The sequence below is a fragment of the Asterias rubens genome, chromosome 3 (assembly GCF_902459465.1).
Source record: "Asterias rubens chromosome 3, eAstRub1.3, whole genome shotgun sequence".
NCBI classification, from domain to species: domain Eukaryota; kingdom Metazoa; phylum Echinodermata; class Asteroidea; order Forcipulatida; family Asteriidae; genus Asterias; species Asterias rubens.
Window position 1 is genome coordinate 7,987,493 of NC_047064.1, and position 13,566 is coordinate 8,001,058.

The 13,566-nt window shown below is 38.0% G+C and overlaps 1 protein-coding gene across 1 annotated transcript; it reads right to left on the reverse strand.

Moving 5' to 3' along the window:
- Positions 1-241: 241 nt before the first annotated feature.
- On the reverse strand, positions 242-3,999 carry LOC117287777. Its single transcript, XM_033768295.1, has 3 exons — positions 3,861-3,999; positions 1,969-2,656; positions 242-1,887 (listed from the first exon to the last, which is right to left on the reverse strand). Exons 2-3 carry the CDS (start codon positions 2,285-2,287, stop codon positions 1,382-1,384), a joined length of 825 nt encoding a protein of 274 aa, XP_033624186.1. The 5' UTR covers positions 2,288-2,656; positions 3,861-3,999; the 3' UTR covers positions 242-1,381.
- Positions 4,000-13,566: the final 9,567 nt, after the last annotated feature.

Sequence of the window (13,566 nt, forward strand, 5' to 3'; positions counted from 1 at the left end):
CATCAGGACTGTAATGGTGGATCTTATTCGATGATGATTTGTCCAATACAGCCACGAAGATGCTGCCATATTTTTCACTGCATAAACCACAGGGCCAAGTGGACTGATTGATATCTACTGAGAATACAATGCCACCATTATTATTATTATTATTATTATTGGTTTATTAAAAATCAAACGTAGCAGCCAAAAGGCTGAATTGTGTTTAGGTTTACAATATAAAAATACATTAAAACATCAAAAACCAGCAAATATACAATACGAGATTATAAAAATAGAGTAGATGTGAATATAAAATTTAAAAACTGTAAGTATATATTACAAACATTTACACAATGAAAACAAGTTATCTACAGAACAGAACAATTATTGGTGATTGAGCAGCACAACTAGGGAGGGGATGCAATTGTTTTTGAAACGGTTAGTCCTACATTTAATTGTACAAAGTTTATTGGAATTTCTCAGGTTGTTGTTTCTAGGTGGGGGAAGCCATTGTTTATATCTGTCAGAAGTGAGGAGGGATTTACCAAAATTAACGAAGAGCTGCTCAAGTCTAACATCCATGGCAGGGAGGCCAAGCTGAGAATACATTTCAGCAAAAGACTTAGTTTCACAGTAATCGTAGGACAAGATAATACGAAGAGCCTTGCGCTGCAACTTTTCAAGGCATCCAAGTTGAGACTTCGTGAGGCTTGAATACCAGACTGGGCAAGCATATTCAATAGTTGGTCTAACATACACTCAACAAATCATCAATAGAAGTGCAGCACCGTTTTAATTGGCGCAGAAGGTACAATTTATAGTTGAAGGCTTTGCACATTGAATTTATCTGGGTATCCCATTTCAGATTACTCTGTAGATGAACCCCAAGAATTTTCATACAGCTTGTGTTAGTGATGGCTGAATTACCATATGGAAACTAGGTGGTACAGCTGGGGTGCGTTGGAAACAAATACTCAAAGCTTGACACTTGGGAGGATTGATTTTCATGTTGTTAGTGTCAGCCCACTGTTGGAGACAGTCTAATTCGTTTTGCAAACCAATAGCATTCTCAGAGTTTTTAAAAGACTGGCTAAGGGTCATGTCATCTACATACTTATAGTGAGTAACCTCTTGATGATCAGTGACAAAATCATTAAGCATGACCAAAAAGGCAATCGGTCCAATTTTGGTACCTTGTGGGACACCGGCTTTGAAGGTTTCCCAGTTTGAAAGTGTCCCATTATACCACACTGCCTGTGAACGAGAAGATAAAAAACTACAAATCCATGGTAAAATAGAGGTTCTCACACCTAAATGAATGAACTTTTCAATTAAAATGTGATGGTCAATACGATCAAAAGCTTTACTAAAATCAGTAGTGATCAAGGCAGCAGAATGCTTAGTCAATTGATACAATTTGTTTGCCATTCTTGATCTTGGTGTATATGAGTTGACGTTTGTGGATAGTCAGGTTATTATTAATCCCTGGAGCAGGCAGAGTTCTGATGAGGGATCCATCTGATTTGTGTTGATTGATTTCACCCTGATACTCATATCCAACTGATATCAGATTGTCGTCATCGACTGCTATACAGGATGGCTGGAAGAATGGATGTACATGTGTGAACTGATGGAGACCAATGTACTTTTTATTGAAGATCCTATAAACTGCAGTGTTATCTACAACAATGAGCTCATCCTTCTTGTTCACAGTCACTCTGCTTGGATTATTGAGACCGGCAATTGACAGCTCTTTTTGGATGACCTTGGATTGATTGCTGGATGCAAATACTTTGATCAAGGTTCCGTTGTAGTTACAGACAACAACATCGCTATTGCAATATGAAGCAGCATCCAATGCGCAGATTGTTTGCTTTTGTTGGTCGCTGTTTATACATCTTGTCACCCAGCAGGGTGGATATGTGCGCATTACAAGTCTTATTATTATTATTATTATTATTATTATTATTATTATTATTATTATTATTTCTGTTTTCAGTGTCCATGTCAGTTTTCTCCGGGGTTTGCAAGCTGTAGCTGCAGCAAAAGTTGCTCCTTTTTGTTTCTGTTTTTCTTTGATTCTCAGTCTCCCGAATGATTTCTGATCATCTTCAAGGTCAAAAGTCAAGTTACTGGGTAATTGTTTAGGTTTTATCTCTGTGTGGTCTTTTATGTCTTGCAAGAGATTCTCTATGAGACGTAGATTCTCAAAAAAATTCACCTTAACCATGAGTTGATTAACCAAAACTTTCCCGTTCTGTGCTTTTGTCATTTCATTGTTGTTTGTGGCTTCTGCAGTTTCCATTTCGGTGGCTTTGTCTCTATAAGTCTTGGTTAATTATTCAATCAGTTTGTTCTCTTCCTCTTTGATCCTTGTAACCTCCTTGGTAATCCCATCATCTGCCTTCTTGGAGATCTTTGCTTTGGTGGCATGAAGTTTCAGCACGGCACACTGGGCATAATATAAGCTTATGACTAGTTGGGTTTGTTTCTGCAAGTTGTTGAAGGCATTCCAGACAATATGAATGAGAACACTCCAGCATTTTGGGCTCCTTGAAGCGGTCCATGCAGATGTGACATTCAAGATGTCTCTGGCTGATCTTCTTTAAGACTGACTCAACTGTCACTCTTTCAGCCAACTCGTTTGCTTTGTGAAAGAGCTTCAATTGTTGACCTGGAAATGTAAGGAAATGTGAAAAAAGGGAATTTAATAATCCAAGCGGTCTAGGGCATCATCAGACTCAAGTTCGGAGTGTAGAGTAGCGCACTTTATAACCATAAGTTGCTTCCCTTGACCCATCTGTCTAAATGGGGAAATTTGAGTGCTAATGGCATGCTGGGTTATCCCTTAATTTAGTTTCCCCCTTATTGCACAAAATATCACAACACAGAAAGAAGCAACCACAAAGTGAAAGCAATATTCAACGTTTAAAACAGTAGTAGAAAATGGGGGAGACATACATAGTTTTGTAAACACAACAATGTCGATTTGTCTACGAAAAAAAACACTTTAATGTAACTCTTTTTAAAATCAGAATCCTGCAATGCAAAAGTATGCGTGTACTTCCCACTGAATTCCTTTAAACAAAACATACATTATTGCTGTTTCTTAAATTATCTGAAATAATTAACTGTCAATTGTTTTTGTAAATAATAGGATAGAGTCTAAAATAATAGTCAAAATGTTTTTAACTTGTCAGCATGTGGGCAGCTGTGCTTATAATGAAAACGTAGGAGTCAATAATCAATTAAATTGTTGTGTATGCCTACTGCTGTATAAAGAAAGAGTTGCCAGAAGGGCAGCCCTTAATATCATGAAAGCTTATCATATATGAACGACATTATTTTGGTTAAAGGCAGTGGACACTATTGGTAATTGTCAAAGACTGCCTTTCACAGTTGGTGTATCTCAACATATGCATAGAATAACTAACCTGTGAAAATTTGAGCTCAATCGGTCATCAAAGTTGCGAGATAATAATGAAAGAAAAAATCACACTTATCACGAAGTTGTGTGCGTTTAGATGGTTTATTTCGAGACCTCAAGTTCTAAACTTGAGGTCTCAAAATCAAATTCGTGGAAAATTGCTTCTTTCTCGAAAACTATGGGACTTCAGAGGGAGCCGTTTCTCACATTGTTTTATACCACCAACGTCTCCCCATTACTCGTCACCAAGATAGGTTTTATGCTAATAATTATTTTGAGTAATTACCAATAGTATCCACTACCTTTAAGTAATAACAGCGGTGTGTTATTCTACACTTTGAATCAAGAGTACCAGTACTGGTTGTGGCTCTCAGAACAAATACAATGTTACTTTTGAAACAAATCCTATACTCATGGTTTCCTTTTTTGTAATGTAAATAGTCCAACTTACTTAAATTGGAAGAAACTATAGTGATGGCTTGAAAAACAGCATCAAATAGTGTTGAACGTTGTACCAAAGAAATTCAGTCATCAAGCTCTGAGTTGGACCATGGTTGGACCAATGGTAGAGTGACACACCTTAACAGCTGTTACTCTCATCTGACCATGAATGTGACGAATGTGGAAAAACCATAATCTATAAACTTATGTAGCTGTTTGTGTTGGTTGAATGGGTTTTAATGTGCACGAGTAAGTTTTAGAAGACCAGCTATTTTGGTGAATACACCGAATTCTACATGTGGGGTTTTGCGTGTTGGTTGAATAGGCCTCCTATTATATTATTCAAATTTGACGAGTTATTATGTAAAGGTTGCTAGGTCATGTTTATTTTGTCTGGTTTCGCTAGTTTGTGTATCACAGGAATGGAGCTGACCTTTTTTTTTTTTTTTTTAACATACGGAGCTTATCCCAATAAAAATGTACAGTATTACGTGCTATATCTTTAAAAGCAGTGGACACTATTGGTATACTCAAAATAATTATCGGCATAAAACCTCACTTGGTAAAGAGTAATGGGGAGCTGAGGTTGATAGTATAAAACATTGTTAGAAACGGCTCCCTCTGAAGTGACGTAGTTTTCGAGATTTGATTTCAAGACCTCAAGTTTAGAATTTTGAGGTCTCGAAATCAAACTCCGATGGCCAATTGAGCTCAAATTTTCACAGGTTTGTTATTTACGTGCAAGTACATGAAGTCCTAGTCGTGAGTTTGTACGTTTCGACTGTGGTCAGTTTCAAATTTCGCGCCTCGATTGACGTCACGAACAGCGCTCTCTCGGGTCGGGCTTTAAATTTGTTAATAAAATGGAAATTAAATGTTTAGAACCTTAGTTAACTATTATTCATATTGTACTCATCAAAACACATTTTTATTTAGTGACAAAAGCTTTATTTTGACAAAATACCTCTTCCAGGTGACTTTAATAAGATTTATCACCCGATCATTTTGTTTATAGGATTTGGGTATAAGTTTTTGTTGGACACAAAACATAATGTCCACAGATTTACATTAAACTTACACCGTTTGAAGATAAAAAAACAATGGCCCGAAAATACGTTTTACATGCTAAAATAATGTTCGTCTCCTGATACGAAAATTATTTTCCTGATTTGTTTGACTCATTTTCTCAAACACTACAGAACCCCAGTCGGCCTGTAACACCAACATCAAGTTTAATCAGATTTATCACTCGATCATTTGTTTAGTATTAAAGGTTGTTTACTATTAGATTAACACTGCATGCTGTCAATAGTCGGATGATTTTACCCAAGGATAACCATCACCCTTCACATCCGACAAAGAGATGTTAATAAACAAGTTATTTTTTTAACCAAGTCAAAGTCAATTGTTGATTCAATTATTTTGACTGACTCAAGAGCTTTGACTGATCAGTACACAGTTCGTGTGACAATCTCAAACGAACTCATCCATCGTTGCGTACAATGGTCATTCTGTATTAAGTTAGTAGTATTGTTCCTAATAAGCAAACACACTAATTGACCCGCGCCGGATCTTCGTTTTCGAGGCATGATTACAAAACAGTTCCGGCAAATTTAACCAAGTTATAGTTTACCAAAGTGAAGGTCATTGTTGATTCAAGCAGTCTCCTTACACGAGTTTAGACAGATCAGTACAGTTGGTGTGACAATCATCACCTCAACTCACTCTACTACGCCGGTCATTGTGTAATAATTAACCATTTAGCCGCTGGACCGCCCGGCCACCTAAAGCGATACACTGTATTATGCGGTAGGAGGAAACCTCGCTATAGCTTTTGTTTGTAGAATAAAAAGAAACATCAAAATAAAACAAAATAGTCATTAGTAGGTCTACGCATTGGTGAATCCATCTAGTTTTGTATAGATCATTATTGATTCATCCCTTCACAGTTGACTTGTCGAAGCTAATGATGATGAAATATTTTAGCTCTTACCCAACAAAACGATCATTAGTAAACACACAGGGCACGGTATTTATCATTTATGGTGATATGGTCGAAAAGTAACGCCTTCGCAAATAATCAGCACTGAGCCAGATAAAAGCCTTGAAAAGCTATTGTGTCCATTTTATCATCATACAAAAATAGTCGCCACGAATACTACCGTAGGCGTTTAACGAGGGGGTTTATTGTGTGCCCCCCCCCCCATAAGGACTTGTACAAATATCACCGAAAGGGTAAACAATTGTGCATTTATTTATAAATAATCAGCCTTGGTAAATGTTGAACTATGATTCCAGTAATTTACTGCAAGAATCTTGAAAAATCATTTCGGCAAACTCGGGCGGTGCAGGGACTAGAGGGTTAATATTATTCCCAAAAGTAAACAAAAAGGAAATCGGCGCCGGATCTTCGCAAAAACAGAATATGAGGCACGAATACAAAACAGTTCTGTCAGGATTTCTTTCATGACAAATCACATTAGCGTCTTTATTTCGTTCATTTGTGTGTGGAATTTTGCAGGATGGGTTAACAAGAAACAGAACATGATGGTAGCTTTTTGCGTACGTTATTAAGGGAATCAATGAGTGGTGAAGAGGTTTTCAACTAGTGGATTAATCCCAACGAGGCCTGGTTCTTGATAATTTTACCGAGACGAAGTCGAGATAAAAAACCAGGCTTTGGCGGGTTTAAACCACTTGATTCCCATTCATACAAAAAGTAAAATAAATGTAAAAATTATATTGTTAAATGATTTCTCTCAACACAACACCCCTCCAGCTATGAAATGGTAAAGCCCTCCGCCGCCCTCGGGTAAACAACTCCTTATAAGGCGTGATGTGGCGCAACTGTTTCAGCCGTTGCTCTCGACCAATAGGAATGAAGAAACTGTCTTATAAGAACAGGTGTAAGGTCGCGTGTCACGCCCATGAATTGACACTTTTTACCGGTCATAAACAAAGGTTTATACACACCCACGTGACGCGCTCTCCACCAAAAGGAATAGCGAAACTGTCCGAGGTATTTATGAATGCATGTTTAATGCATTTACTACTTGAAGTTTGAAAGACCAGGCTTGTGAGTACCAAAGTTCTTACATTTCAAATAATGTATCACTGATATGCGATTTCATGAGATAAGGGTTTTGTATGGATGTTTGTATGCTTTGTAAAATCATGGATATCTTGGATGAACATTGTTAACATCCTCCCATTTACTTTGTACACAAAATCCCGTGTGGAGCACCCCAGTCTTTAGAATACCCCTATGGAGTGTGTAATCTCCTCGGTCTCCATAAGTTAGTGACTGAAAACCACGAGTACTTTGACTCCCAAAATCAGCACAAATCGTTAAGAGGCACTGGACACCATTGGTAATTACTTAAAATAATTGTTAGCATAACGTACTTGGTAACGAGCAATTGAGGGCCGTTGATAGTAGGCCTATAACACATTCTGAGAAACGGCTCCCTCTGAAGTAACGTAGACTTTGAGAAAGAGGTAACTTACATTCAAATAATAAAAGACTTCAGCTGAAGCCTTTTCCTATGCATCTGAAAGCACACTAAGTAATGCAATAAGAGTGTTTTTTCTTTCAATACTCTTATGCAAATTCGATGACCAACTAAGCCCTAGTTTTCGTATAGTCGGTATTTTATGCATATGTTGGGATACACCAAGTGAAAAGACTGGTCTTTGACAATATTATTACCAAACTTGTCCATCAGTGCATTTTTAGGAGGAACCTTTATCCCCACAATAATTTCTGAAAATGATATCGCACTTGTGAACCTCCTCTCTCACCTCTCTCAGTTACGTACGCCAATTGAATTATACATAATGTTGTGTCCCTATAAGAAATAATTGCCAATAGTTTTATGATTCATTCTATGTCAAATTAAATTGACGGAGTTTGGTCTGAATAGCACGCGGCAGACACAAGTGCGGTCTTGCAATTTTGGGGATACGCTTTTTGTCTGACATTGCGGTGTCTAATTGATTTCACTCGTTGTTCTTGGTTTTTTGTATTTTTGTATAGTGATTCCTCCTGGCATTGCCATTGTCCAAGAAGCTATTTTGGTGCAACTCTTGAAGGTACTTCACAAAGTGGTTATGACCTTACAACAGGCTTTGAGAGGTTTAATTTTTCTATTTTCTGATAATTTCAGCGACGTCACAGAAAAGAAATACTGAAAAACGCAAGATTAAGTAATTAACTATCTTGACGATACTTTATAGGCACGTTGGGAGGGGCACTGACCGAGCATGTTAGACAGACTGTCCCGTAGGAAAACATGTCAACGTGTTTTCACATAGCAAACCCATACTTACAGTTATCCAATAGACAACCATAGTGATCCCATAGACAACCAGAGTGTACTCCAAGTGCAGTGTGTTTGAACTTGTGACATAGGCCAAAGTGCCTCACGCACCATTGCGGTGGTGGCTTGTGGGGTCCTGGTGAGCTTTTAGAGTCCCGTTCTCTCAGGGGGTCCAAAGCTTTACCAATAATTATACCTTTGATTTTTTAAGACCCAAGTGGATCCCACATCATGACAGACGCATGTTTGTAAAATGGTAACCCGAGGGCACCTCTTTGTTTTTCCATTGTTTTGCGAGGTCACGGTTGATTTTGTTCACGACACAAAAGCTAGGACTGTACCCGGTGTGTCATTTTCCCCGATCTCGTTTTTGTTAAACTAATATAGGCATGCCCTTAAACGTCAACTTAAGGGGTACATTTAACAATGGAACCATGCTACCTCACAATGTTTTGTTTGTTAAAGTGGTACCCCACAAAGAAGTTCTTCAGACACTATTGGTAATTACTCAAAATAATTATTAACATAAAACCTTTCTTGGTAACGAGTAATAGGGAGAGGTTGATAGTATAAAACATTGTAAGAAACGGCTCCCTCTGAAGTGCCATGGTTTTAGAGAAAGAAGTGATTTACCACGAATTTTATTTCGAGACCTCAGATTTAGAACTTGAGGTCTCGAAATCAACCATCTAAACGCACACAACTTCGTGTGACAAGGGTGTTTTCTTTCTCTCATTATTATCTCGCAAGTTCGATGATTGATTGAGCTCAAATTTTCACAGGTTTGTTATTGTATGCATATGTTGAGATACACCAACTGTTAAGGCTAGTCTTTGACAATTATGATTCACAACAACCATCACTTAAAGACAGTGTACACTATTGGTAATTGTCAAAGACCAGTCTTCTCACTTGGTGTAGCTCAACATATGCATAAAATAACAAACCTGTGAAAATTTGAGCTCGATCGGTCCTCGGAGTTGCGAGTTAACTATGAAAGAAAAAAACACCCTTGTCACACGAAGTTGTGTGCTTTCAGATGCTTGATTTCGAGACCTCAAGTTCTAAACTTGAGGTCTCGAAATCAAATTCATGGGAAAATGCTTCTTTCTCTTAAACTAGGTCATTTCAGAGGGAGCTGTTTCTCACAATGTGTTATACCATCAACCTCTCCCCATTACTCGTTACCAAATAAGGTTTTATGCCAATAATTGTTTTGAGTAATTACCAATAGTGTACACTGCCTTTAAGGCCCGAATCAGCAGCTTGGTCGAGACGTCTTTATTAAATTTTCTGGTCAAACTCGGCCATCTGTATCCATCCTGTTATTGGCACTTGCTCTATTGGATGTGAGTGAAACAAAGAATAAAATAACAGAATTGAGCTAATATTGGTAATGGGGAATAGGATGGTCATCCATCTTTGGTAAACTTCACGTGGATCTGACCGCCCTCATCACTGCATCCGGGGGGGGGGGGGGGGGGGGGGGGGTAACACCCCAAAGGGCACCGTACAACCCGGCCCAAACCCGGGCCAATTTTCCGCGAAGAACGGATTGGACACTTGAGCCGCTCTTCATAATAATTGATGGATACGAAAAGTCATGGCCGTCGATTTTAAAAATTGTTAACTTCCTTAGCGTTAATAACAAAATAATGAATTTTAATTCATTATTTTGTTGAATAGGACACTCCTAGTTTTGAGGGCAATTTAATTTCAAACCTTGCGCGGCAGCCACAATGACTCGTAGAATTAATAAGATTGTTGAAAAAAAAACAAAAAAACAATCACGGTGATTTCATTGAACGACAACAACGAATCTGTTGGAGGTTAGTCACGGGACTGCGTCAACTTTCCATTAAAAAAGGAATTGCTTATTAACCATTAAGGAAATGCTTTCAGCTGAGCTAAACAAATTAAACACTGATTCAACTTAATTTTCTGCTCTTTTTCTCTATTAAATCTCTCTACAAAGCTATGATGTTACCTCTCTTACAAATTGGAAGGTTAATTCCTGCGCAACTTAATTTTTATTTTATTTTTATTTTTATTTTGTTAATTTAAACCTTAAATCGTGGCCCAAGGGCCAAATTGCATGTGACTGTACATACAAATATATATAATAGTATATCATTTATACACAATTATCGAAAGAAATTGCATGTGACTGTACATACACAAATTATTTAAAATATAACATTTAGACACAAATATCAAAACAACAACTAAAACAAAAACATATATTTATTTAAAATGTTAATAAATACCCTTTACAAAACTGAGCAGTGCAACAAGCATGAGTAATTTTCAGACTTTTTGTGTCATATGGAAGTTGAGTGCATACGCTATATCATAAAAACTAAACCTTTTCCCACAAAATCACATATACCTGTATTTTTTCATTCGGCAGCCATTTCATACTTCTTTTTAGACACCCTGTATTGCCCTAGCGTATTCGACTTTGGGTGGTAAATTAAAACGCTTGTTTCCAACGGTGTGGCACGTTGTTTTGCATCATACTGGCAGAGTATCTCAATATTGGCTTGATCTTCATGCATGATTGGTTGCCTGCTGTAGAGTCGCACCGTTATTGGCGAAATTAAATTGGAAAAGCGTCAGCTTTAAAGGTTAACAGACTGCATCATAGTTGGCTACGTAGATGCGTGCCTTAAAGGGTTTGGGTTATTTTGTCGGACACAAAACACATGTCCACAGATTAAGATTAAACTTACACTGTTTGAAAAATTGGTGAAAGAGAGATTCCCTAAAGTGTGCTGTAGTTTTTGAGAAGTGGGTTAAAAAATGTCACAAAAATAATGGTCGTCTCAGGAGTTTTAGTATACAAATTTACCCATGAAGCTGAAACTTCGGCAAGTGTATTATAATGACATCCATCTTCACTCACAGTGAACCCCTTTAACGAGGTACAAGGCACAGCCACTGCACGGTGGCGGACGTGCGCCTATACGCCTTTCTTAATAGAATAGAATAGAATAAATAGAATAATGTTTTATTGTCACTTGTAAAAAAACAAATATTAGTACAGTGAAATTCGTTTTGGTTTTGCGTGTCTAAAAATATTATGTTGTATACAAATTACAGTAAAAATGAACCATATACAAAAATACATGGAAATAAAATATAAACAGGCGAAATACGAAAGATAAAAATAGTACGAAGAATAAAAATCAGAAATAGACATTCGTGATGAAAACCTGTCATTTAGAACACGAACAGCTGTGGGATAAAAACTCTGCAAAGTACGGTTGGATCCAGATTTAATTGAACGAAAACGATTCTGAGACCGCATGGGCTGAAAGAGGGAATGTGCTGGGTGAAACTGGTCATCTACTATAGAGATGGCTCGTTTTTTAACTCGAGAGAGATACAGTTCATCAAGTGATGGAAGTTGGCAACCTATGATTTTACTAGCGGTGCGAACGATCCGGCTGATACGCTTCCGGTCATCGGCTATCGCACTGCCCCACCAAACGATCATTGATTGTGTCAAGACACTCTCAATCACCGCTCGGTAGAACTTCAACAGAAGTGGCTGACTGACATGGAAGCTTCTCAGCCGTCTCAATAAAAATAATCTTTGCTGACCTTTCTTAACAATTGAATCTGCATTACATCCCCATTTCAAATCAGATGATAAATTACACCTAGAAATTTAAAACATTTCACTATTTCCACTTCAGAACCATTAATGACCAAGGGAGCAATAGCTGCAAGATTTTTGCGAAAATCAATAACAAATTCCTGTGTTTTATTGACATTTAATTCTAGATCGTTCTCAGTGCACCAGTTAACAATAGATTGCACTTCATTTCGGTACGATGTCTCGTCATTTTTAATTAATCCACATACAGGCGTGTCATCAGCGTACTTAACCATAAAATTGCTGGCTAAAGTACTAACGCAGTCGTATGTAAATAACGAGTAAAGCAAAGGAGACAAAATGCAACCCTGTGGCGTCCCGGTATTTAAAACCAAGGGTTTGGAGTAACCGTTTCCGACTCTGACAATCTGAGAACGATCCAATAGAAAGTCTAAAACCCATTTACAAAGATTAACATTTAACCCTAGAAGAGTCAACTTGTCATATAATTTAAAAGGCGAAATCGTGTTAAAGGCCGAGCTGTAATCAATGAATAAAAGTCTGGCATAATTAGGCATTTTTTGATCCAGAAACCGTGTTACATTAAATAATGCGAGAGACACTGCATCCTCTACTGATCTGTTTTTCTTTTAAGCAAACTGATAAGGATCAAGAGCAGGTGGAATATTAGCTGAAATATATTGCCGTACCAGAGACTCTAAACACTTTGCAACAATTGACGTCAAAGCAACTGGTCGGTAATCATTTTATCAAACAGGTGTACGCTTGGGCACAGGAATGACAAATGAATGTATAAATACCTTAGGAACATGACAAATCTTCAATGACCAATTAAAAATAATACAGAGAATGTCACACAGTTCATTTTTGCATGATCGCAAAAGGCGAGAGGAAATCCCATCCGGACCAGGAGCCTTCCTCTCGTTTAGTTTGGACAAGACGCGGCGGGTATCGTCCAACGAAACCTGAAATGGAGGAAGAAGGTCATCGCTACAAGGCATTGTTGCCCTGTCCAAAAGGCGATCGAAACTAGCATAAAATTCATTCAGTTGGTCTGGCAATAACGGATCATTAGATGTTACACCTACGGACTTGGGCATGTATCCAGTCATTTTATTGAAACTCTTCCACATTTCTTTGGAATTGGTAGAAGAAATACTGTCCTCGAGTTGCCCTTGGTAACGGCGTTTAGCGTCACTAATTGTCTTCCTGACTGCGTATTTCGCCTGTTTCCAAGATGCGTTGTCCCCTCGTTTGAATGCCATGTCCCTTGAGCGGAGTGCCTTGTCCACTGAACCGTCAAACCAAGGTTTGTCGTTGGGATAACGAGTTGTTGATTTCTTAGGAATGCACATCTCCTCACAAAACTTGATGTAATCCATTGTGACATCTGTGCATTCATCCAAGTCAATATTATTTATGCATAACTCATAATTCTAAATCACAATGGGGCTATGGGCGCACTTGTCCCATCACTTGCAGTGGCTGCGCCCATCGCCTCGTTTTGGGTTAGCATTGTGACGTATCTCATGCATAAATATTAAGAAAGGCGTATAGCCCCATCCTGGGTTCGACGCCATTAAGAGAGGCATATTGTTCAAGGGTTCGCGGTCCTTTTATGGAATTCCACAGTATCAAAACATAAAATACATTTGCACTCAAGAATACAATAAAGATACATGGAAGATGAAAATAAACATGACACCACAAAGGGATCCGTTTTAGAATCAGAGCTTGTAGGCAATTGTACCTATAAAGGCATGTATTTGCACCGA